The 25,484-nt window shown below is 39.1% G+C and overlaps 1 protein-coding gene across 3 annotated transcripts in view; it reads left to right on the top strand.

The window, feature by feature from the left end:
• The window catches only part of APP (amyloid beta (A4) precursor protein), a 312,122-nt gene that overhangs the window by 119,489 nt on the left and 167,149 nt on the right, over positions 1-25,484 (top strand). For all 3 annotated transcript variants that reach the window (XM_011998311.1, XM_011998310.1, XM_011998309.1), the window contains exons 4-5: positions 5,762-5,874; positions 7,900-8,093. In XM_011998311.1, coding sequence (XP_011853701.1) covers positions 5,762-5,874; positions 7,900-8,093 — 307 coding nt within the window. The remainder of the gene's footprint in view (positions 1-5,761; positions 5,875-7,899; positions 8,094-25,484) is intronic.

Here is a 25,484-nt window from a genome sequence, read left to right as displayed (position 1 = left end):
TCTGGTTTTTTTTTTTTTTTAATTATTTTAATATCTTGATTTTAAACATTTATTTTTAGAGATAGGGTCTCTCTAAGTTATGCAGGCTGGCCTCAAATTCCTGGGCTCAAGTGATCCTCCCACCACAGCCTCTCAAATAGCTGGGATGACACCCCTAGGTGCCGCCATCCTGGCAGCAGTGTCAGTTTTGAGACATCTTTCCCTTCTCATTTCTCCAAGTGTCTTGGATTGGGGAGTTACTGTGGTTTTAGTTGCAGTACTTTTTACTCTGAATTCTGTCTTCTTCCTGGAATTCTGTCTGTCTTTTGAAAAGACAGCATAAAGAAATCGAAAAATATACTTTAAATTCCATAGCGTGGGAGCCTCTGCTACTCGCCTGTTTGATATTCATTCCCATTTTTTCCTTTCTAAAAGAATTCCAGGTTTTTTTTTGTTCAGGGTGACAGTGCCCTCTGCTGAAAATACTTTCACAGATTCCCTTGCAGGTATGTGTAGCCAGATCATAGTAATGGCATATATGGCCTCAGTGGGATTTGCTGAGGAGTATGTCCCTCCCAAGTAACAGAGCAAAGCTTTATTAGAGGAAAAAAAAAACAACATAAAACCTTTCACCTTTGTCTTGTTTCCCCTGCCTTCTGCCTGGAACTTGTACACAAAGTCTTGAATTTCTGTGACCATTTTGTGACCATAAAACACGAGGATAAAACCAACGTGCTAAGGATGGCAATACAGAAAGATAGGAATACCCTGGTCCCTGATGGCATCATGGAATGTCTGCAGTGGCCCTAGCTTCAGTGTCACTTCTTAGGTGAGATACACAATCCTACCGTGTGTTTAAGCCAGGTTTGACATGTGGTCTGTTCTCTGCCGCTGAATGCATTCCCAGCTGTTCTGTGTGGCTTGCTAGCTCATTTAAGTCGAGTTTTATTGTCAAATTGACCACATTGTGGATTATAATATTAAAGTACTTCACAGTCTAAAAGTGAACTACTTTTGTAAAAGCCAAAGGAAATGGGCCAAATGAACCATTTTGAACAGAGTTTAAATGAGTGAGTTGAGTTACCACTTTTGGATGGAGAACTGGAGACCTGGATTTTCAGTCTAGTTCTACTGCCAGTTGGCTCTGTGGGCAAGTCACCTGACCTGGGCTCTTTTCCTCCCATCTGCAAAATGAGGTAATTTGAGCTAGACAGTCCTCTCAAAGACCACCAAGGAGCTAGCAGATTGAGGCCTGCAGACTCCTATTGAATTTGCCATCCTTGTTCACCTTGCCAAGACTTCATAGCCAAGAAGACAGACCCAGATTTTGTTCATTAGCTTTGAAAACTCCCTTTCAGTTGTGAGGGGTGTGTGTGTGTGGTGTGTGACATGTGTTTTGAATATAAATTGTGAATTGTTTAAGCAAGAAACCAGGTTGTATGTTTAGCAATAAGCATGCGTAGTATATATTGACGAATTTATCCGCTGGAAATAAATGGTGCCAAATTTCCTAAAGTTTGCCGTAAACAGGAACATGATTTCTCATTATGATGCTTAATTTGTTTTGGTCTTTGATGTCTTATACCAGAATTCTGTTACAAACTTTTTTACCTGAAAGATCAAAGCAAATAAACAGAAGCATTTGTAAAAAATAAGGTATACGTGGCTGTGGAGAGAAACTCCAGGTATATACGATCATAGTCTTTTTTAAATTAACAAACTTTGTTTTTAAAAACAAAGTAGTATAAGTTCACAGCAAATTTGAGTAGAAAATACCGTTTCCATATACCTGTTTTCCTAGCAAAGATTTTTAAGTACAGTATTTTTTAATTAAAAAAAGAAAATATAAACCATGCGAAGCCAGTTGGTGAAAAAGGCTTCATTATATTTTAGCACTCTTAACTCTTATTAAAAATTTTTTAAAACAGATTTTTGTGGTTGAATCGCTTATAATTTCTGATGTGTAACATTCTAACATGTTTCATCAAATTTTAAAAGTAATGTAAGCAGTGCTGTCCACTGCTAAATTTTATTTTAATGTTAGAATACAGTGAAGTTTTTGTTTTGCCATTAGTCCTGAGAGCTTATTAAATAACCAGTTTTAATCCTTTAAAAAACCATTGTCATTTTGAGGAACACATATCTCTTAGCTCTGTGCAATATAAGAAACTAAGACATCTTGGCAGTATCAAATGAAATGTTTTGCAAGTTAGAAGGTTCAGTAGCCACTTATAAACATAATGAACGATTGTTATAGTCAGACTAATGCAGAAATACAGGTGTTGGGGGCAGGATGGGTGGGTGAGCAGACTTGGTCCACAAGTAGTAGTTTGCCAACCTCTGTCCTAAACACAAGTTCAAGAATATGGTTCTCTGGGATAGATTTTCTGCCAGATGAAAGTAAGAATAACATCCTTAGCTAATGAACTCCTAATATCCAAGGCAACTTTTATTTGATACAGGCTTTTAAGAAAAGCTTGTTTACCAACTCCTCATTAAAAATGCTCAGACTGGCTGGTCATGGTGGCTCATGTCTGTAATCCCACACTTTGGGAGGCTGAGACTGGCAGATCGCTTGACCCTAGGAGTTCACGACCAGCCGGGCAACATATCTAGACCCTGTCTCTGCAAAAAATAAAATAATTAGCTGGGCATGATGGTGCACACCTGTAGTCGCAGCTACTCAGGAGGCCGAGGTGGGAGGATTGCTGCAGTGAGCCCTTGATCCAACCACTACATTCCAGCCAGGGTGACAGAGTGAGACCTTGTCTCAAAATACACAAAAAGATTAATGCAGTACATGTCCTTTTGGTGAATAAGTAAATATGTTTTGGTAACTTTAGCTTTGCATTATGATCTAGTCCTCAGCAGATTGACTAAGGGCAGATAAAACAAGTTGATTTGGTGGTGGTGTTTGGCACTTACTGTCTGGTTTATGCCCCCAAGAACTCTGGCAGGCCAAGGTTGAGTGGATCTGATCCCTGCTGTGGCTCTTCTCACGAACTGATTTAGTGGCTTTGGGCCAGCATTAATTTTTTTAAACTCTTTGACCTATTTGTACATGACAGGCATTTAATTTTTTGAATAATTACTCATTAAATAGAAAAGCATCACTTCTTAGTTTGGACATTTGCAAATACGGCTGAGCAGAGCTGACAGATGAGGTGGGCATCTTCAGGTCATAGGTCACTTCTGGCCTCCTGTAACCTAGAAAATTGGGATGCCTCAGACATCAGGTGTTCTTCCAAGCAGCTAGGGTTGGTCCCTGACCTCAGAAACCCTGAGAGCCCTCAGAAACCCTGAGAAATGCACCTGGGAATGGTATTTGTTTTGGATGAGATTACCTTTACTTTCCATTCTCCAGCTCTTCTTGTGTTTTTGTTTGTGTTTTCTTTTATATCATCCTATATAAAAGAGAAATGTGATATCATTTGCATTATCTTGTTATTTCTTTCCTTGTAATTTATATCTTAATGCTTATCTCTGGGGCTAGGTTATAATCTCCCGAGGTAGGTGGCCTTAGGTTTCTTGGCAGAGATTCCTCCCCTGGGAAGTGAGGGTTATAAAAGAACCTGTGATGTGGCCCTGTGGAGCTGCATGGGGTGGGTGCTCAGTACTCACTGATTTCTTCCCTGCAAAGTGACACCTGCAGTCTTTGGGGTATCATGTCTCATAATTTTTGCATTCCCTGCAACACACACTATACTGCTATGGGCGTCATTGATCATTTTAAAGACTTAAGGAATGACAAGATACAGTGCTTATTCTCCCCTATGATTTGCTTAGATTTTTATCTAAATAGTACTTACTGAAATAAGTACTTCAGTATCATGATACATCTTATGTGTTTGAGCTGGAAACAGACTAAAGTTTAAACACCTTTATGAGAAGGCAAAGTTACTTCCTTCCCCTTCTTAGGGCTTTTCATCCCTCTTTATGTTGCATTTCAGGAAGTGTCCTGTAGCTTACTATGAAGGAAAGACATTGGTTCCTGTCTTTGCTGGTGTGTGGACAATCTGTATTCCTTGTTCCGTGGGAATTGTGGGTTTATGTGTATTCTTGCATGTTTTGCTGGAAGGACCACAGTGACCCACTTGGTGGTCTCCCTGCTTTCATGGTTTCCCTATGCTGGTCTATCCTTCACTTAATTATAGAGTTTATCGGGGGTGGGGGGGGTGGAAACTTTTGGCCTATGTTGCTTCTTCCAAAATGGCATCCAAAACCTAAGCCTCTTTAAAATTAGAGTCCAACATGCTTCCCCCGTGCTACTTCCTTCTGGACTCCCTTTGCCACTTCCTTTGTGCTCCAGCCATGATGGGCTGCAAGTACGCCTTGCTGGTTCTTTTCTCTTTCTTTGCACGGAGGCTCCCTCATTTTGAAGGGTCTTTTGCTACCCATCCATCCATCCATTTGGATTCTATAATAGAGTTCTTCATGTTTGCCAGAACTAGGCCATTGTGGGGGTATAATGGCAAGCAAGACAGATTCTTTTTTTTTTTTTTTTTTTTTTTTGAGACGGAGTCTCACTCTGTGGTCCAGGCTGGAGTGCAGTGGTGCAATCTTGGCTCACTGCAAGCTCTGCCTCCTGGGTTCATGCCATTCTCCTGCCTCAGCCTCCTGAGTAGCTGGGACTACAGGCGCCCGCCACCACTCCCGACTAATTTTTTTCGTAGTTTTAGTAGAGACGGGGTTTAATCATGTTAGCCAGGACGGTCTCGATCTCCTGACCTCGTGATCCACCAGGCTCAGCCCCCCAAAGTGCTGGGATTACAGGCGTGAGCCACGGCGCCCGGCCAAGCAAGACCGATTCTATCCTTATATCATGAAAGTTCAATTCATTTCCCATGTGGCATACTACTTCTCACCATTCAGATTCATCTCGAATGTTATTTCTTCTTTGAGGTTTTTCCCACTGCACCGAAGATATTGGCCTGGCACTTTCCTCATCTCTATTACAGAATTTAACTTGTTCATTCATCAACAGATATTTATTGCCTACTAAGTGCAAGAATCTTTGCTAAAAACTGGAAATATTGCAGTGAACAAAACGAAAATTAAGTTTACAGCTTACATATAATGTGCTAATTATCCATCTTTTACCTTCGTTAGACTGAGTTCATGTAGGACTTTATGTAATATCTTTATATCTTCAGTACCAGAAGTGCCTGGAAATAATTTTCATGATATAAATTTTCTTTAAAGATATAACAAAAGTCTGAGGAACAGTTTTCAGAACTAAAATGAATTAAAGTCTCTCTTTCTCTCTTATGCATGTTATGTAAACATATATATAAAATACAATTTTGGGGTTTTTGCCTAGGAAGTAGAAAAATGCTAAAATTTCTATTTTATTTACAAGCAGATTAAAATGTCCGAGAAAGAGAAGTAGACAGGGATTTCTATTGATTTTGCTCAAATGCTCACCTAGACAATGTCAATATTTGTATTTTACCCCCCGTTATAATAGAATGGTAATTGGTTCTCTAGTTAAGCAGCTTTTTAGGATTAATTTTGAAGCAAGAGATTCAGATTAATTAAGGGAGAATTTCACTTGCAGCATTTAGGAATTATTTTAACCATCAAACTTGGTGTGGCAAGAAACTGGGTTGCTTAAGGAGGCCAGACATAACATTCTGAAGGTAGTAGGGTCTTGATTGGGTTGCTTAGGCATTGAAAGGCTGTTTTAACTTGTCTTGAAGTCTGTCTTTCCTTGATGCCTTCTCTGCGGTAAGAACACTGTGATACAGATGGAATGACGGGAAGTGGTTTTCCTTTCTTTCAGTTGGTGAGTTTGTAAGCGATGCCCTTCTCGTTCCTGACAAGTGCAAATTCTTACACCAGGAGAGGATGGATGTTTGCGAAACTCATCTTCACTGGCACACCGTCGCCAAAGAGGTACCAGCCCATAATTCTTTCTTATTGCAAAGTGAAGATTTCCTGGGGACATACCTAATAGCATTTTAGAGGCTATTTTGAGGCAACAGCTATGTTAATAAGTTATTTAAGAAAAAAACCCAATGCTACTATCCGTAAACCAGATTTTAGTTTTTAGAGTGATTTTAGATTCACAGCAACATCGAATGGAAAGTAAGAGTTCCTGTGCACCCCCTGTCCCCAAACATGCACAGCCTCCCCATCCGTGAATATTTTTAAAATGTCAAAAATAGGGCCAGTTGAACTAGATTCATTATGTGCCTGTGTCGTGTTTCGCAACTTAAAAATAAAAGTGGTCTGTGCCATGCCTTATAACTTAAAAATATAATCTTTAATAGTCACAACTTTAAAGTTTACCCTTCAGACTATTTTTATTCACCTGTTTTTTCTTTTGTCATATATAATTTTTTAATAATTTAACCTTTTCCCCTGTTATCTATTAGTGAATACAGTGGTAGAACAGTGAGGTAGCTTGTTTGTACCAGCCTGAAAGCTCCAGTTAGAATTCAGTTTCTAAGTTATACTGTCCAATTTTATATACGTAAGGCCACGCATACCATCTTGAGTTGTCCACAGGGTGAGTCTGACCGAGCACTTGGTTGACCTCTGCTTTTGGCTAAGCCAATAAAAGGTACAAGATACTTAGCATGAAAAGGCCACTGTGTAGTGTGACCACCTTCACAGCTAGCTGTGTCCCTTTGATAGTTTTTCTAATAATTTCATATAGTTTATTTGTGGTAAGATCAGTCTACTAGAATATTAGGCACCTTTGTCAAGCTCCCTAGGGCTTCACTTGGGTCGAATTTGATCCCCTGTCCCTCCCCGGCACATGTGTGGAGACATTTTTGGTTATCACAACTTGAGGGAGTGGTGTTACTGGCATCTGATAGTGTCCAGAGGCCAAAGGTTCTGCTAAACATCCTACAGCCAACAGGATAACCACCCTCCACCCCCAAGAATTATCCAGTCCAAAACATCAGTAGTGCTGGGGTTGAGAAATCTGATCTAGCTTAGCTTAACCATTGTATCCTAGCTTTATAGCTGTTAGGCAGAAAATACCACTGAAGATTTAGCATTATTTGTTGCCTCTTATAAAATAATACATTTGGATCCACTGTAGAATAAAATTTTCATTATATAAAAATGTGTTTTGGAGGTTTAAGAGCTTGCTGAGTTTAAGAAAACAAACCAAATAAGTTGAAGTCCAGCTACCTATTTGATAACCTCATTTTTTATTCCTTCTGTGTTTTCATAAGAAAAATCCTTTGTCTCTAAGAAACAAAAATGACTCCCATAAGGTCAAAATACAGTCTTTAATATTTTCATTGTTTACCTTTGTGTATTGAATTATTAATCCTTCATTTATCACTAGTGGATGCTCTCAGAGCTTTATGCTAATCTAGATTTGTGCAAATTTAGCAAATCCCAAAAAACAAAAAAAATTCAAGGAGAAATCTCTAATGACTGTAAGTTCTGATGCATAGTGGCTGTAGGGGATAATTTCTTCTCTTCCCAGGATTGTTTTAGAGTAACAAAGTGAACCAAGAGAGTCAGAATTTCTAGGATAAGGCAAGTCCATGTGAGAGAAACTTCCATCTGTAAGGGAGGTAGGAGTGAGCTGGGGATCTACCTGGATACACGAATTAAGCTAGAAAGCATTAATTCTCTGGTATCTATTCGCCAGTGGAACCTTCTACATCTTATTTCTCAATTAGTTTTCATTCCAGTTGTTCGTATAAACCTCTATTATATAACATCGTGGTCTTATTAAATAAATAATAATCTTAAGAAAAAAAAGAGTACCAAAGTGTAACCCATGCTAAAAAAAAATCCTGTTGTGAATTCACTCAAAAAGCAAATGATCTTTTCCTTTGTGAAATTGGTTCCTCATATATTGGGTCTGCCTGTTGATTATTTTATGTGGAGTTTTCTTACAATGAAACACATCTACTCTACCACTCACTGTTTTCTCCCCACACTTTGTAGACGTGCAGTGAGAAGAGCACCAACTTGCATGACTACGGCATGTTGCTGCCCTGCGGAATCGATAAGTTCCGAGGGGTAGAGTTTGTGTGTTGCCCACTGGCTGAGGAAAGTGACAATGTGGATTCTGCTGATGCGGAGGAGGATGACTCGGATGTCTGGTGGGGCGGAGCAGACACAGACTATGCAGACGGGAGGTAAGGTGGCCTTTGTGTTCAGCCTCAGAGATGCTGAAACATCTTGCACAGAGTATTTGTATCCTGTAAATGAATCTTTCTGTTTATCACTAAAAAGGTCTCTGCCCACTCCCATCAAAGTCTGCTGTTATGCAAAAAATCTTAACTATCACTTTTTATGGCATCCTGTTGAATAAATAATGATGTCAATCACCCATCACAGAGTTAGTTTTAACTGTTTAATATTAAACTTGGGATCAAAATCCCACCGGTAGCTATCATAGGTTACTGGTGGTTCTAACAGGGAGTTGAAATAATAATGGCATTCTGTTTTGGTCATTAATTTTTTTTAAATGCTGTCTGGGATTGTCCGTCATTAGTTCAAGGTGAATTTTTGTTAAGAAAGGTTTGGTTTGAGATTTTGGGGGTTTTGTGTGTGGATGTGTAAGGTTTTTTTGTTTTGTTTTGTTTTTTTTGTTTTTTTTTTTTTTGCCTTTTATCATCTTTTCCTTCATTGTGGAAGTCAAAGGCATTAATAAATGCTTGATGCTTGTTAATTTTTTTTAACTACCTTTGATTTCATGATTGTAAAGAAATCTGTTTTCACCTCTTTTTCTTATGGAGCTTAGTCCCATTACTTCTTACCTGATTCTCATTCTTTTTTTTTTTTCTTTTTTTGAGACGAAGTCTTGCTCTGTCGCCCAGGCTGGAGCACAGTGGCACAATCTCAGCTCACTGCAAGCTCCGCCTCCCAGGTTCACGCCATTCTCCTGCCTCAGCCTCCCGAGTAGCTGGGACTACAGGCGCCCACCACCTCGCCTGGCTAATTTTTGTGTTTTTAGTGGAGACGGGGTTTCACCGTGTTAGCCAGGATGGTCTTGATCTCCTGACCTCGTGATCCGCCTGCCTCAGCCTCCCAAAGTGCTGGGATTACAGGCGTAAACCATTGTGCCCAGCCCTCATTCTTAATTGAAGGTGAACATCTATATTCAAATCATAAAATTATAAAATGAGAATCTTTGAGTTGGAAATGCCATCTGGTTCAGGCATTGATTTCATGCTGTCTCGTCCCCTGAGGTGGGATGATTGTATCACCTCTCTCTTTCCTTCAGTATTCTCTCAGATGTTCCCTAGAGCTACAGATTTCCAAACGGGACTTTCAATAGGAGTTGTAAGTTTATAATCACCAAACTACAGGATGCTTGTTTTTTGTCTTTTAATTTCCGGTGTAATGTGCTACTAGGGCCCCCATAGAGTTTATTATCTATATCAGCTAGAACACTGGGACCACAGTCATAAACTGAAGGACCCAGGCAAACTGGGTCATATGGTTACCCCACCTATTACAGTCTTCAGTGATGATGTCACTGTCCAGGTTGATATTCAGTTGACATGCTCGCCAGCTCCTTCCTAGTTACCTTCATTTGTGTTCCATTTTAGTACCTAAACACAGTCATGCTTTAGACTCTCAAATTGCTCAGAAATATTGTACCCATAAGGTTTCTAGCTTTGATATTCCCCTCTGACCATGATCTTCCCTCATAATCACCTCCCCAGTTCAGGCTTTTAGTCCATTATCCTCTTTTTCCCTGCCTGCGTTTCTAATCAGGATGGAATCAATGAATAACCATTCTTACCTATTCCATTGAACATCCTTGACTTGGCTGATACCCTTCACATTTTCTAAACATATTTTTGTCAATTCTTCATAGCTAGAAAAAATTAATTTTTTTCTTTAGTTGCTTCTGGGATTTCTAAAGTATCAAGTCATGTAACCTTACCACTTAATTCCATTTCTTATTCATGCTGTAACATCAGCTGGGATCTTAATGTTACTAGATGCCCCTAATTATCTCTGTCTTGATGGCCTATCGTCTTCCCCATAGCAGTTGATCCAGGCCAACTTCATTCTCCTTGGTTCCCAGCGTAACTCTCTCTCATGCTCTACAGATGACCCCTCCACAGTCATCCATTGTGAATTTCTGCAACATGGTGCCTGACATTTGGTAGGTGTCCAGTACATATTTGTTGAATAAACCAATTAATTTTTTCCTGTCCCTCAGCATCCCTTGTACCTTCTTCTATTCCCTTTGTTTCCTGTCTTCCCTCTTAGGATTATGTTCTGCTGGACTCTCAATCATCTCTTCCTTTCTTGCATTTTCGGTCTCCCTCTCCCCCACACCTCCAGGCTTCATCCACTCTCCTCCCAGGTAATTATTTCCCATGCATTACTATCTTTCTACTATGTGTTTTTAATCCTGTTGGCAGTTGATAGGAAGTATTTGATGGTTTATTCTACCCGGAGAAAAGTCCAGATTCCCTTGCACGGCATCCAGAAGTCTCTTACGTGGCTTCAGCCTGCATTTTCAACCTTGTACATGCATGCATGTCACTCTGTCTCCTGGCGCCCTAAAACCGTGGACCTTTTCTCTCTCTAGGCTTTCGTTCCCACCATTCCGCCCCATCTGAAATATTTTTCCTTTTTCGTCAGTGGGGTTAATGGATGATAAAGATATTTGTCAACTCTAAAGTGCCACATCTTATGACCCGTCAAAATCCTATATATTTGTAAATGTTCACCTGAAAAGATGCGTTCTTTACAAGTGCCTTGCTCTGCTGTACAACCCTTGCTTTACCTTTTCTTATAAGACCATAGCATATCTTCCAATGAATTGTAGTCCTATCTCTTTTTATCTGTTAGAATCCAAACTATAGTTTATGTGTCTGGCATGTCTTGCACATAGGTCCTCAATAAATATTAGACAAAGTGAATTGTATATTTAAAATTTTTTTTCATAGCTTTTGGTAAGGACTTTGTGGTCCATAGCTGGATGGTATAGCAAACTTGTCCAACTCATGGCCCAGGATGATTTTGAATGCAGACCAACACAAATTCATAAACTTTCTTAAAACATTATGAAATTTTTTTGCCTTTTTTTTCTATAGCCCCTGTTATAGAGGCTCCCATCTTTTAGAAAGAACTGTCCAATACAAATGTAACGTGAGCCACTTTCTTTTTCGTTTTCTTTTTTCTTTTCTTTCTTTTTTTTTTTTGTTTTTTGTTTTTTGAGATGGAGTCTCACTCTGTCACCCAGGCTGGAGTGCGGTGGCTTGATCTCAGCTCACTGCAACCTCTACCTCCCGGGTTCGTGTGATTCTCCTGCCTGAGCCTCCTAAGTAGCTGGGATTAAAGGTGTGCGCCAGCGTGCCCGGCTAATTTTTTTTTTTTTTTTTTGTAATTTTTGTAGAGATGGGGTTTCACCATGTTGGCCAGGCTGATCTCAAACTCCTGACCTCCTCATCCATCCATCTTAGCCTCCCAAAGTGCTGGGATTACAGGCTTGAGCCACCACGCCCGGCCTTGCTTTTTCATATTCTAATAGACAATTTAAAAATAGTAAAAAGAAACAGGTGAATTTAGTTTTGGCAACATTTTATTTAATCCAATATATCTGAAATACCATGTGACCAATATGAAAAATTTAATAAGATAGTTCACGTTCTTTTTTTTGTTTCTTTCTTTCATAAGAAGTCTTAACACTTCTTTTAACATTTAACAGCAGCCGGGAGCGGTGGCTGACGCCTGTAATCCCAACACTTTGGGAGACCGAGGCAGGCAGATCACGAGGTCAGGAGATCGAGACCATCCTGGCTAACACGGTGAAACTCCGTCTCTACTAAAAATACAAAAAATTAGCCGGGCGTGGGGGCGGGCGCCTGTAGTCCCAGCTACTCGGGAGGCTGAGGCAGGAGAATGGCATGAACCCGGGAGGCGGAGCTTGCAGTGAGCTGAGATGGTGCCACTGCACTCCAGCCTGGGCGACAGAGCAAGACTTCGTCTCAAAAAACAAACAAACAAACAAACAAAAAATTTAGCAGCACATCTCAATTCCAACTAGCCACATAACTGTGTTTGATAGTTACATGTGGCTAGTGACTACTATATTTGGACAGTGTAGTTCCTGGATGACTTGAAATTTCTTATCACTCTTTATTTTTCCATTAAGACAAATGGTATATATAACCTAGTAATGTTTTCTAAGGTTGAGCCACTGAATTTTTATTATTATTTTTAACTATTCTTGTTTTTAAAATTTTAAAAAATTGGTTTGGATTCAATATAATTAGAATATGAGGTCACTTGCAACGTTTTATTTTTTTTAACTTCTTTTCCTGTAGCCCTGCAGGCAGATAGGGCTTCTTCCTCATGTGGGCAAAGCCAGAAAGGTATTGCATCCCTGATCCACACATAAGCTGGGCTCCTGCCAACTGGCAACCTAGGAACCAGCCCTCCTTTTGACACTTGAAATGTAAAATCAGAATAGAAGTTTAACATACATGACTTGAAACATCTTCAGGGGATGCTACATGACAATTGTTGAAGAAGGAGAAACAAGCTACCATTTTCCTGGAAATGGTATTTGATTCACAGTATTTTGTTGTTTGGTAGTTAATGAGACTTCTTTTGATAGAAGGTGAGTGTTTTTCTATTGCTGATGAGGCATTTAGAGAAACATTCCTAGTGGGATGAGCTCTGTTTTATGACCTCATTGAAAAAGAGGTATGAAAAAGAGGTAAATCTTTAACATAGGCAAAACAAGTAGTGTTTCAGAAATTTATGTGGAAATTACCAAGTATATATTTCTCCAGTGTTGTAATGGTCATGTTCTCAGATCACCTCAAAATACCTATTTATGCAGTTTGTAATGTATAAATAATCCAGACTGTTACTAATATTATGTAGCATAATGTTAATAATAATAATTATGTCCATAATGTTAATAATATGCAGACTCCGGCTGCCATGGGTAAGAATATTTTCCATGGGAAAATTCACTTGGAAAGCTGACTTGTAAGACTAGCCAGGTAGGCAGCCTAGCCCTGGAGGCAGAGCTGCTCCTCACCTGAAACTGCAGAATCTGATTGAGCCCAGTGTTCCATGGGGGTTGCTGAATTCATAAAGCAAATGAAATGTTAGAAGACCCTCTAATTGTTGTAGAGTCACACTTTTCCTCTTGCAGAGGAGGTACTCACGTTTTTGTTTTTTGTTTTTTGTTTTTTTTTTAGGAAACAGAATCTTTTAATTATTGATGTATCTTTTTAGGTTTAGGTTTGCACACAATAGTGAGAGTGTGCTGAGCGGTAACCTGATGTATCTTTCTGGATAATTAGATGATTTTTTTTTCCTATTTCCTTTAAACTTTTTTTTTTTTTTAAGAGCTGCTTAAGATCTGGAGGAGTGATTCCTTCTGACTGCATCTTATCTTCTTTGTGTAACTCAGAAGAGTTTTCTTTTTTTTCTCTTTCTTTTTCTTTTTTTAAGATGAAGTTTTTGCTCTTGTTGCCCAGGCTGGAATACAGTGGCACCATCTTGGCTCACTACAACCTCTGCCTCCTGGGTTCAAGCGATTCTCCTGACTCGGCTTCCCGAGTAATTGGGATCAGGTGCTCACCACCATGCCCAGCTAATTTTTGTATTTTTAGTAGAGACAGGGTTTCACCATGTTGGCCAGGTTAGTTAATGTTACTCTCTGGTTTTGGGGGCAGTGATGTGTTTTGGCTTTTTTCCCACCCTTGAATCATGGGGGCAAGTCTTCCCCATGCTGTTCCTGTGAAGTGAATAAGTCTCACGAGATCTGATGGTTTTAAAAAGAGGAGTTCACCTGCACAAGTTCTGTCTCTTTGCCTGCTGTCGTCCACGTAAGACATGACTTGCTCCCCCTTGCCTTTCACCATGATTGTGAGGCTTCCCCAGCCATGTGGAATTGTAAGTCTTTCTTTTGTAAATTGCCCAGTCTTGGGTATGCCTTTATCAGCAACATACAAATGAACTAATACAGCTCGGGGTGGCTTGTGTGGGTGCGTATGGCCGTGTATGCAGGTGTGCATTGGAATATACAATTCTGTATTGAACCCAGTTTAAACTTCATCAGTTCGGGTGATTGCTGGAGTGTCACACATGGCAAGACATCACCTTGCCCCCTCACTACACCAGAAAACCAGGCCAGCACCATTGACTGTCTAGATACGGTGGGCCCTTTATATTATTATTATTTTATATTTTTAGATTATTTGGCAAACAATTTACAGAACGAAGAATAAAGGAATAGTGAGAAATAACTATTAGCAATTTTAGTAAGAGTTAACATAGTACATATTTTAATTTTACAAAGAATTTAAAGATGGTGAACCCACATTTTTATTCTGTATTTTCCCAGTTTTGAAGGTATGGATTTCTGAAATGAGCATTATCCTTTGGAATGCAGCTAGCTGCTAATCACCTGCCATGCACGAACCTGAAATAAATCCATCTTACAAATCCTGCTTCTACATTTCAAATACATCTCTATTAGGTTGATCATATTTCTTGGTCTTTTTTTAATAGTTGCCGTTTCATTTAATTATTGTAAAAATTTGAGATATTTAAAACATTGACAGCTCATAATTTTATTGAAGAGAGAATATAGCCATCTTCCCTCAGGAATAAAATGTGTTCAAGTTTGGATTTGTAAACAGCTATTGAAATGATCAAGCCAGTCTTTTTTCCCCCCCTTTTTTTCTACATTATCTCTTCTAATCACCTTAGAGAGATTCCTGCCTTGGGCATATGTCTACTTCCTAATGGTATCAAATAAATGTGTTGCACAGACATAAAATTTGTTGCATAAGCATCGTAAAAAAGGAAGGAATGCTGTCACATCATTTTAGCAATGATGGTTAATGTTTTTGTCACATAATATTGAGTGATGATATCCTTCCTGTTGAATGACTAAGTGGATGAGAATACCATATTTTCTTTTTATTCTTAGAAATACATTGCTCAGCCAGGCGCGGTAGCTCACGCCTGTAATCCCAGCACTTTGGGAGGCCGAGACGGGCAGATCACCTGAGGTCAGGACTTCGATACCAGCCTGACCAACGTGGAGAAAGCCTGTCTCTACTAAAAATACAAAATTAGCTAGGCATGGTGGCACATGCCTGTAATCCCAGCTACTCGGAAGGCTGAGGCAGGAGAATCCCTTGAACCTGGGAGGCAGAGGTTGCAGTGAGCCAAGATTGCACCATCGCACTCCAGCCTGGGCAATAAGAGTGAAGCTCCACCTCAAAAAAAAAAAAAAAAAGGAAAGAAAGAAAGAAATACATTACTCACTTGTCAATTCTTGAGCTTGAGAAAATTCGTCTAGGATATCATGTGAAGGCTCATAGCCTAAAGTTTTACTTACGTGATCAATTTCATTCCTCTTCTGGTTTATCTAATTGGCAAAATGTCTCCTTCTGTCAGTTTTTCCTGTTTGCCAATATGTGGAAAATGATTTTTGACTATATTCAGTGGGTCTCTAGACTTCTTTTTATTATGCTTTTTAAAGAGATGGGACCTCACTCTGTTGCCCAGACTTGAGTGCAGTGGCTGTTCACTGGTGTGATTATGGTGCGTTACAGCTGCAAACTCCTGGGCTCAGGTGATCCTCATGCCTCAGTGTCCCAAGTACCTGGGACTATTCAGACTTTTTTTAAAACCATCTTGAAAGATGATGCAATACTTTGGGAACACAGCAATAAAAATGTGGTAATTTCCCTATTGCATCACCTTTCTAGGCAATTCTGTCATTCTTTCATACTCATATTACTTGGTCTTCTTTAGCACAGTTTTTAAATAGTTGATGGCTAATGATGAAATAATTCTTGGGATGATAAATATTTTGTAACATAGGAACAAAATGTAGGAAAAAGATCGAGATTCATAATATATCTCAGACTCATGGTTAAGTACAAGCTAGAATGAGTTTTATTCAATTAAAATTTTCTTTGTCTCTATGAATGGATAAAAGTAAGAAATATCAAGCCCCACAAGTAGTTAGAAGTGCTCAGAAACTCAAAAGGTAAAATTGTGTCCAAAGGACCCTGATGGTATTCTGAAGGTTAACAGACTATCCTACTTACCAAGAGTTTACATTTATTCTGAGGCCTGTACAACCTGATATAGGAAAATACTTGACATAATTTTCTATAAGTTAGGTAGTTAGGTGCTCAACAAGTATTTGAGTTGAATCACATTGGCATTCACAAACACATACACCTACGTAGTCATTTTAACTTCAGGTTGATATATGTCACCAAAACTAACTGGTCTTTAAAAAAGAAAAACTCGGCCAGATGTGGTGGCTCACGCCTGTAATCCCAGTACTTTGGGAGGCCGAGGCTGGCAGATCTCTTGATGTCAGGAGTTCAAGACCAGCCTGGCCAACATGGAGAAACCCCCTCTCTACTAAAAATACAAAATAGCCAGGCATGGTGGCGTACGCCTGTAATCCCAGCTACTGGGGAGACTGCCAGAGAATCGCTTGAACCCAGGAGGTGGAGGTTGCAATAAGCTGAGATCGCACCACTGCACTCCAGCCTGGGCGACAGAGCAAGACTCTGTCTCCAAAAAAAAAAAAAAATGAAAAGAAGAACTAAGGACTATCATTCTAGACGTGCAGTAATTAAGTAAAATTGCATTAGGAGTCTAATATCATAATGTGATAGGTCCCATGTTTCATTATTTCCATGGGCAGAAGAGGGATGGCTACTTTATAAATAAAGGAAAATTGTAACAATAAGAAAGAAAAGATGAAGTATGAAATATTTCCAACTCAAAAATAAACTGTATCTGAGCATACAGAGGTACAAAATGTCACCTTTTTCCTCCTGTATAATGAAGGGCACTAAACCTCTTGAGCATTTGATATGTTTCAGATATTATATTAAAGTGATTTTTTTTTTTAAGAGACAAGTTCTTGTTCTGTCACACATGCTGGAGTGCAGTATTGTGATCATAGATCAGTGAACCTTGAACTCCTGGACTCAAGTGATCCTCCTGCCTCAGCCTCCCAAATGGCTAAGACTATAAGCATGTGCCACCTTGCCTGCTGAATTTATTTTTATTTATTTTTTATTTTTTGTAGAGACAGGGGTCTTGCTATGTTGCCCAGGCTGTTTGCAAACTCCTGGCCTCAAATGATCCTCCTGCCTGGGCCTCCCAAAGTGTTGGAATTACAGCCATGAGCCACCACGCCAGACCAAGGGGTGAAATCTTGATAACAATCATCAACGCAGTCATCATAAAAGACTTACTCAGGCTCAATTTGTAGGTGGCACAGTGCTACATCTAGTCAAAAGCCAATTTAATTATGGTCATTGTGCTCTGAGAACTTTTCTCAGAAAATAATAACCAGATGGTGTTATAGATGGTGCATTTCACGAATACATGATTTGTAGTTAGTGAAAACTTGTCATTCAATCATGTAATAAATTATGCACATACTGTCTTCCACTTAGCTAGTGATGTTGAAACATTCATAGCCTTACCTGATGAGCTCAGGCTGTCATGAGAATTTATGTCTATTCATAGGTCAGTACTTTGTCTTTAAAATTAGATGAGAGAGAAAGAGAGGCTCTATTTGACTATATATCTTTTTATTTGTATCTCTGGAGTTAAAAATTTTTGAATATACAATCTTTCAGCTGCCTTTCTGCATTGCATTTTAAGAAATGATATTAAATGCTCAAGGAAAAAAAACCTAACAACTTTAGAGGACCGCGAAGTGAATCATACAAAAGATAAATTAAAGCTTTATATCTTTGCCAGTGGATGAGTCAAGTAAGAGTGGATTTAATGAAATGGCTCATGGCTTTGAGGAGCAGCTGTCATAATGCTGGGTTGGCAGCTTCCAGGACTGTGTGAGGCTTTCTGACTGTTATGTTGAAATAGGAGAACTCATTTGAGAACGACGAATAGGAGAATAGCAGAAGCTTGCATTTTCTCTTGAGGGAACTGGCTGCCAGTTTTGAGGTCTTACTAGAAATGCTCGATTCCTGTATTGGATAAACTTGGACTACATGTATGTCAAGAAGAAAAGCAAAACACTTTTATAGCCTTAAGCAGATTACAGATGTGTGGCCAAAGCAGTGGGGTTTGTTTTTGTTTCCAAGCAGGTAATGGCTGGAAGAGGAGATGCCTCTGCAGTGCAGGGCTTGAGTTGCTGCCATCTGAGCTACATCTGGCAATGAGACTGTGCTTACTGAGACCTAATGGCATAGGCTGCCCCGGTAACAGGATATTACTGAATGAGAAATACTGTATGATTCATTTGTAAGAGTTATTTGGAGGGTTGGATTATTCAGTGCTAAGGATTCTAAGCTACTGATGCATAGACTCTTTTCTTCCCCCCCCAGTATCTTTTAATTAAACTGTGCAAATTCCCTGGCTTACAAAATAGTAGGAAAAGAGGAAGAAAATACAGATTCTTAGAATTTTAACTGGTTTCTGGCAGTAGTACCCCGAAACATTAATTTCTTGTTGAAAACAACATCTGGATATTTGTATCTTCAGTGTAAAACCCCTAATTTAGATAGGACTCTCCATTGTGACATGGAAAAGTAACCCTTTAATTAGTTAATTAATTTTACTGTGGCCTCAAAATCTACATATTAGCATATCAAGCCAAAAACTGTTGGCTTTACTTGGAAGCCATGTGGTTTAAACTAGTACCAATAACTTACCACAAGGAACTCAGCAAAATTATAAGTCCATGTTTGTTTTAGAAGGAAGGCAATTATTAAGAAAATAATTTAGAGATGTTCAAAACTACTTCCTTTGAGTAGAGGTAGAAAAATCTGTCCCAAGTGGGAGCTGACTAGCTTCCTTTTTTGCCCTCCTTGTTTACAAAGTAACACTTTTAGTTTACAAAGTAACATTTGCAGTATCCCCAGTGTTTAAATGTAAAACTGTAGGTGGACTAATGCCACTTAGCCGGAGCCATGATCGCATGAATTTTTAATATATATTTTTGTATGGAGTGAGATACTGGGAGAACAGTCTTCATTAGCTTAAACTCTAGAATGTACTACTTATTTGTTTGTTTGTTTATTTATTTATTTATTTTGAGATTGTGAGACAGAGTCTCACTCTGTCACCCGTGCTGGAGTGCAATGGTGTGATCTCGGCTCACCGCAACCTCCCCTCCTAGGTTCAAGCGATTCTCCTGCCTTAGCCTCCCAAGCAGCTGGGATTACAGGTGCCAACCTGCATGCCCGGCTAATTTTTGTATTTTTAGTAGAGATGAGGCTTTACCATGTTGGTCAGGCTGGTCTCGAACTCCTGACCTGAAGTGATCTGCTGGCCTCAACCTCCCAAAGTGCTAGGATTACAGGCATGAGCCACCACGCCTAGCCAAGAATGTACAATATTTTTAAAGAAATGCGATTTATTACTATAAAATACAAGTTGAACATCCCTAATCCAAAGTCTGAAATGCCCTAAAATCCAAAATGTTTTGAGCACTGACATGACAACAAACACAGAAAATTATGTGACCTTACGTGTTCAACGTATACAGACTTCTTTCTGTAACAAAAATTATTTAAAATGTTGTATAAAATTGCCTTCAGGCTGTGTGTATAAGGTATTTGTGAAACATAAATGAATTTTTTGTTTAGACTTGGGTCCCATCTCCAGCGTGTCTCATGTATATGAAAATATCCCAAAATCTGAAGAAAGTCTGAAACCTGAAACACTTCTGGTCCCAGGCAATTTGGATAAGGGTTACTCAATCTATAAATATAGTAGCTCAAATTGATTTTGTGAAGCATTCAAGTTATTATTTATAGTATTTTAATTTGTATTATTCTTGTAATATAGCAATTTGTTTTATATATTTATATAAATACATTTTTTTGCAATTGAGCAAATTTAAAAACTTAAGTGATTCCTTCAGATCTACATTTTATTTTCTATTCGTTATCAATGTAATAAGTAAAGGACACACAGATCATCTGATTGTGTTATCAGACATTTGAAGGTGCAACTGATGGATATTCACTGTTGTACTTTGTTTTGTCATGTAAATTGTTTTAAAGAGAAGTGGATGTTGAGCATATAGCAGGCCTCATGTGCTTGTGGATTGGTGCATTGTGTTAGGAATGTGTAATTCTGGAAAAGATACGCCAAGGGTATTCAAAAGTATAGTTGGGTATTAGAAAATTATTTGAAAATAATCTTTATAGCATAGCACCATTTTATTTAGATCAACAGTAATTCAAGCAGTATACATAATCTCCATAGCATATAACCGAAGTTTTCTTTTACATTTGAGATCACTGTTTGCTGTTGGTCGAATTTGGTCTTCCAAGATTTTCTGCTTAGCATCCTAATTGCCAGCCTATGTGAAGAGCTGTTACTTATGGTCAAACCAGGCAGTAAGAGTTTGCTTCTATCTTTTTATCAATTCTTTCAATGCTAGTAGTCATGAGATGAATGTAGTTGGATACTAAAATGTTAATACGTGTTAGCTAACAAACTGGAAAAGAGATGAATGACATCATGAAGGAAAGGGCAGTATTGCACTTACGGTGATTTCTTGATGATAGAACTAACCTGCCTAAAAAGACATTGGGTGGAAACAGAAACCAGGTGTAATAGATGCATCCAAGTAGTCAAGGAAAGAAAAGACCTGTAAGTTAATAAGATGATCTTTGCTTCAAAAATATCTTCAGAGGTTTAAAATGTGCTTTATCCTCATATATAATCTTTTTGAGCCTACTTCTTTACCTCATACGTGGGGAAAATTGCAATAATCTGTATTACGGTATTTGCTTCCAAAACGACTAATCGATGTGAATGCCTGCCAAGCTGGTAAAGTTTACAGTGGACTTGTTTATAATGCATAGATTGGAATTGTTGGGGGAGCAGGCCAGCGGCATGGGGTGTTTTTTGTTTTGTTTTGTTTGTTTAAGACTCTGTCGCCCAGACTGGAGTGCAGTGGCACAATCTCAGCTCACTGCAACCTCCGTCTCCTGGGTTCAAGCAATTCTCCTACCTCAGCCTCCCAAATAGCTGGGATTACAGGTGCCTGCCACCACGCGCAGCTAGTTTTTACATTTTTGGTAGAGACAGGATATCACCGTGTTGGCCAAACTGGTCTCGAACTCCCAACCTCAGGTGATCTGCCTGCCTCGGCCTCCCAAAGTGCTGGGATTATAGGCATGAGACACCACGCCTGACCAGGGTGATTTTTTTTCTTAGCCAAATCACTTCTTTACCCATCATCTCATACTGTTCAATACAGAGACTCTCCTTGGGGCTCAATGACGAATCTCCCACCTCTGGTTTGATAATCATGGCTATTATAACATGTTCCCTTTTTAATTATTTATTTTAAAATTATTGTAGGGCTCGTAATCATATTCAATAATAATACATAATGGCTTCTTAAGCACTTTCTAGCTTAGATGAGGTTGAGAACATTATTAAAATTAGTTTTGGTAGTAATCAAGTAATGATCATTCTTATTTTATGAATTTAAATATGTAGGAGTTTTTTTTTTATTTTAGGGAAGCAAAAAGGACTAGAAAGTATGATTTCTCATGATTAGAAAACTGCTATAAAAATGAAGGTAGAATTGATTTGGGCTCTTTTGGAAATAGAAATTTAAATAGGTATTCAAATAGCAAAGTCGTTTTACTTGAAAACTTCTATACTTTTTAGGACCTTCAATTTTATATTTAAATTATATTTTCAAAATGGTTTTAGAAGAAATATTGTATCTTAAACTCTACTAATAAGTAAGGGAAGACATATCAAAGGTTTGATCTTTTATCTCCCAGAATGTTCTATTCATTTGTTTCCCATTGTATATTATTTGAATGTTAATGGTTAGCCTCAAGTGGTTTGCGAGATAATTGTATAGCTACTATTATTGGAAAACTGGAGCCAAGGGTTCATACATATATTAGAAGTGGTAATGAAGCACTTTGGTTTTATGAAAATATGTTTACAAGGTAGTCACAGGATAGCAATATTGCATTTAATGTAATAAAATGATGGTGGAACTAACTGCAGTGGAACAGGATGCTGAGACCACAGTTACAGCATCTCTAAGTGCCTTCTCTAGTTATGGTCCGACCTCAGATATAACTCATTGGTGTTGAAACACGCCTAGCAACATTTAAGCATAGACCATTCATTAAAAGGTAGCTTTTTAGAAATTTTTATTTTTAAAAATCGACATGTAATAATTGTACACATTTACAGGATACACGGTGATCAGATCAGACTAATTAGCATATTCATCTCAGCATGTATCATTTCTTTGTGTGGGGAACATTCAATATCCTGCTTCTAGCTGTTTGAGATTATGTCATATATTACTGTTAACTGTAGTCATACTACAGTGCCGCAGAGCACTAGAACTTACTCCTCTTATCTAGCTGTAATTTGGTATCCTTTAACAAATCTTTCTCTATCCTCGGTTACCCGCTACCCTTCCCAGCCTCCGTCATCCTCTGTTCTACTTTTTACCTCTATGAAATCAACATTTTCTAGCTTCTGCATATGAGAGCATGTGGTGTTTAACTTTCTGTTTTTGGCTTATTTCACTTAACATATGTCCTCCAGTTCCATCCATGTTGCTTCAAATGACAGGATTTTATTCTTTTGTATGGCTTAATCGTATTTCGTTAAACGTGTGCGTCACACACACACAACACACACACACACACACACACACACACACACACACACATACACATCCCACGTTTTCTTCATCCGTTAGTCTCTTCAGACACCTAGGTTATTCCATACCTTGGCTATTGTGAATAGTGCTGCAGTAAATATGGGAGTGCAGATATCTCTTTTAATATACTGATTTCCCTTCCTTTAGATAAATGCCCAGTAGTGGGATTGCTGGATCATATGGTAGCTCTATTTTTAGTTTTTTGAGGAACCTCCATACTGTCCTGAAATGGTTGTTCTAGAACAGAGCTTTTCTACCTTCCTTCCATTCGGGAATCTTCTTACTCAACATGCTTATTAGGAACTTGGCTATGTATGTCCCATCTCTCTGTCGCAAATACTGTGTCTAGGACATCTGCAGTCTTTGGCTATGACCATGACTCCTAAAGTGCATGATGCTTTTGCTGTCATCAGTATTAGTTGACAGGCAAGTAAGATAGTACTTCTCCTCATAACCCCTTTACCTGCCCAGCAGGATACCAGTACAGACAGACCCAGATATCTCTGGACTCAAAAATCCAGACATTTATAGGACAGGACTTTTTCTATAAATCACCTTAAGATTAGTAAGTTCTTAGAATTGATTACCTTTGCCATTTCTCAGAAGCCCTTTGTCTAATGTAACTTGTGTGTCGCTGTCATTTGAAGCCTGTCTTTCCTACACATTCTTTACGCAGGCTTTAGGAGATCCGCCCCACCCCACCTTTGTTGTTTTGACTATCCTGTCTTGGCTGTTGTATTGTTTTGAAATTTCATCCATTGAATTCCTGACCCTGGTTATCTCTTTTCAATTATTATAGTAGTTTTCTTTTGGGCTCGCTCTTCCTGATTGCTATAATCCATGCCCTTAACTTTAAATACCAGTTGTAAGTAGCCTAGGCCAAGGTTTATTTCTCTAGCCCAGACTCTACCTAGTTATTTCATAGGCATATGAATCCTAACATGTCCAAGTGAGAGTTCTTAATTCCCCTGCTACCCACTCCTCAGTGTGATTCTCAAAGCTATTCTATCTCAGTAACGGTCCTACGCCCCCTCTTAGAGATTATTGCTAAGAACCTAGAACTCATCATTGTCGCTTCTGCACATCCTGTCAGTTCTGAATTTATCCATCTCTCTCCGCCTTTTCCAGTACAGTCCTGGTGTAAACTCCCATTGTTTCTTGCTGGAGTTATCTCAGTATCTTGCTAATCTCTGCTGTCATTATCTCTCCCCGACACACTTGCCGCTTTCTTCTCCCACACTAAGCCATTCTCTGTACAGCAGCCAGGATGTAGAGTGTTTATTTACATAAAGCAGATCCTGGAACCCCCCAATTTAAGTTGCGTTCGTGGCTTTCCAATACGCTTAAAAACCAAGTGCACAGAGAGAAAACAACGAAGCCTTATTTGGCTATGCTGAGGATAATGATAATGGGTAACAACTAACACACACATAGTTTGTGTCAGGCCCTCGTTTGACCTCCCACATTTCTTATAGGTATTAGGGCATTTGACCCAGCTCCTCCCTACTTCTCCAGTATCATCCCCTGCCTCTCTTTCCCCCGACTCTCCCCTGCTCAGTGTCACACAAGTCCATGCGCCCAGCTTTCCAACCCCAAGACTGACAGATCTCATTGTCTATAATGGATCTTCCAAGGTCCCACCTTCAGCCTCAGTTTTGTTGCCATCTTCCCAGAATGAATTCCCTTGATCATTCTGTTTTCTGGAGACAAGGTCCTGCTCTGTCACCTAGGCTGGAGTGCAGTGGCATGATCATGGCTCACTGTAGCCTCGACTTCCCTGGCTCTAGAGATCCTCCTGAGTAGCTGCGACTACAGGCCACACCTGGCTAATTTTTTTTTTTTTTTAATTTTCAGTATAGACGAGATCTCACTTTGTTTTGTTGCCCAGGCTTGTCTCAAACTCCGGAGCTTAAGCAGTCCTCCCACCTCAGTCTCCCAAAGTGTTGGAATTATAAGCATGAGCCACCATGCCTGGCCCTGAACATTCTTTTCTGAAGAAAACACCCCTTCTTCATTATTCTCAATCTTAGCAGCCTATTTACTTCCATTCTGAAACGAATCACATTTTAGTGTTTTATTGGTTCATTGTCATTCTCTCCCCCCATAGAATGTAAGCTCTCTGAGAACAGGGAGCTTATCTTTTTCCCTCTTGGAACCTCGGATCCAGCAGAATGCCAGACACTTAGCAGCCACTAGCATTTGTTGAGTGAGTAGCTTTTCATACACAGTTTTAAACCTTGTTCCTGATTAGGCTCTCTAATCGATAATAGATTTATCAAATCTAATCAATAGTAGGTTTCTTTTATTGATTAGAGAGACTAATCAGGAACAATGTTTTAAAATTCTCACATAGATCTCTGAATTGGAAAGCAGTCTGGAATTATGCTTGTGGGGAGAGAGGGGAAGGAAGGAGGAGGAATGGTATAATTAGACTTTGGAAGGCTAGATTTTGTTTCTGCTTAAATAATAGTATCACAATGGGACATATTATCCATGCAGAGAGTGAGTGGGCATCTGGTCTATTATCTGTGGTCTTTCAGGAATGGCAGCTCTTTAGTTTAAAAAACAACAAAGAAGTGCAGCGCTATTTATTTAATGGAAATAGAAAAGCAGTGCCTGTGTATTAGTGGCTCACATTTTTTGTTCTTTTTTGTTCTTTGTTTTCAGCTGTCTACTGTATGCCTCTCCAGCAGGGTCTTACAGAATCTCAAATCTACCATGATCAAAGCCGAACCCATTAGCTCCATTTCTTAATTCCTGCTGTATCCTCTGTTACCATTAGTAACTATTCTCCAACTCAAAGCATCAGATTCCTCCTCTTACTCACTTCCCCTTCATCCCCAGAGTTACCAGTTCTGTG

Source organism: Mandrillus leucophaeus, unplaced genomic scaffold, assembly GCF_000951045.1.
Source record: "Mandrillus leucophaeus isolate KB7577 unplaced genomic scaffold, Mleu.le_1.0 Scaffold567, whole genome shotgun sequence".
Lineage (NCBI taxonomy): Eukaryota > Metazoa > Chordata > Mammalia > Primates > Cercopithecidae > Mandrillus > Mandrillus leucophaeus.
Note: the sequence above shows the minus strand (reverse complement) of the source record. Positions and strands in the feature narration are given on the sequence as shown.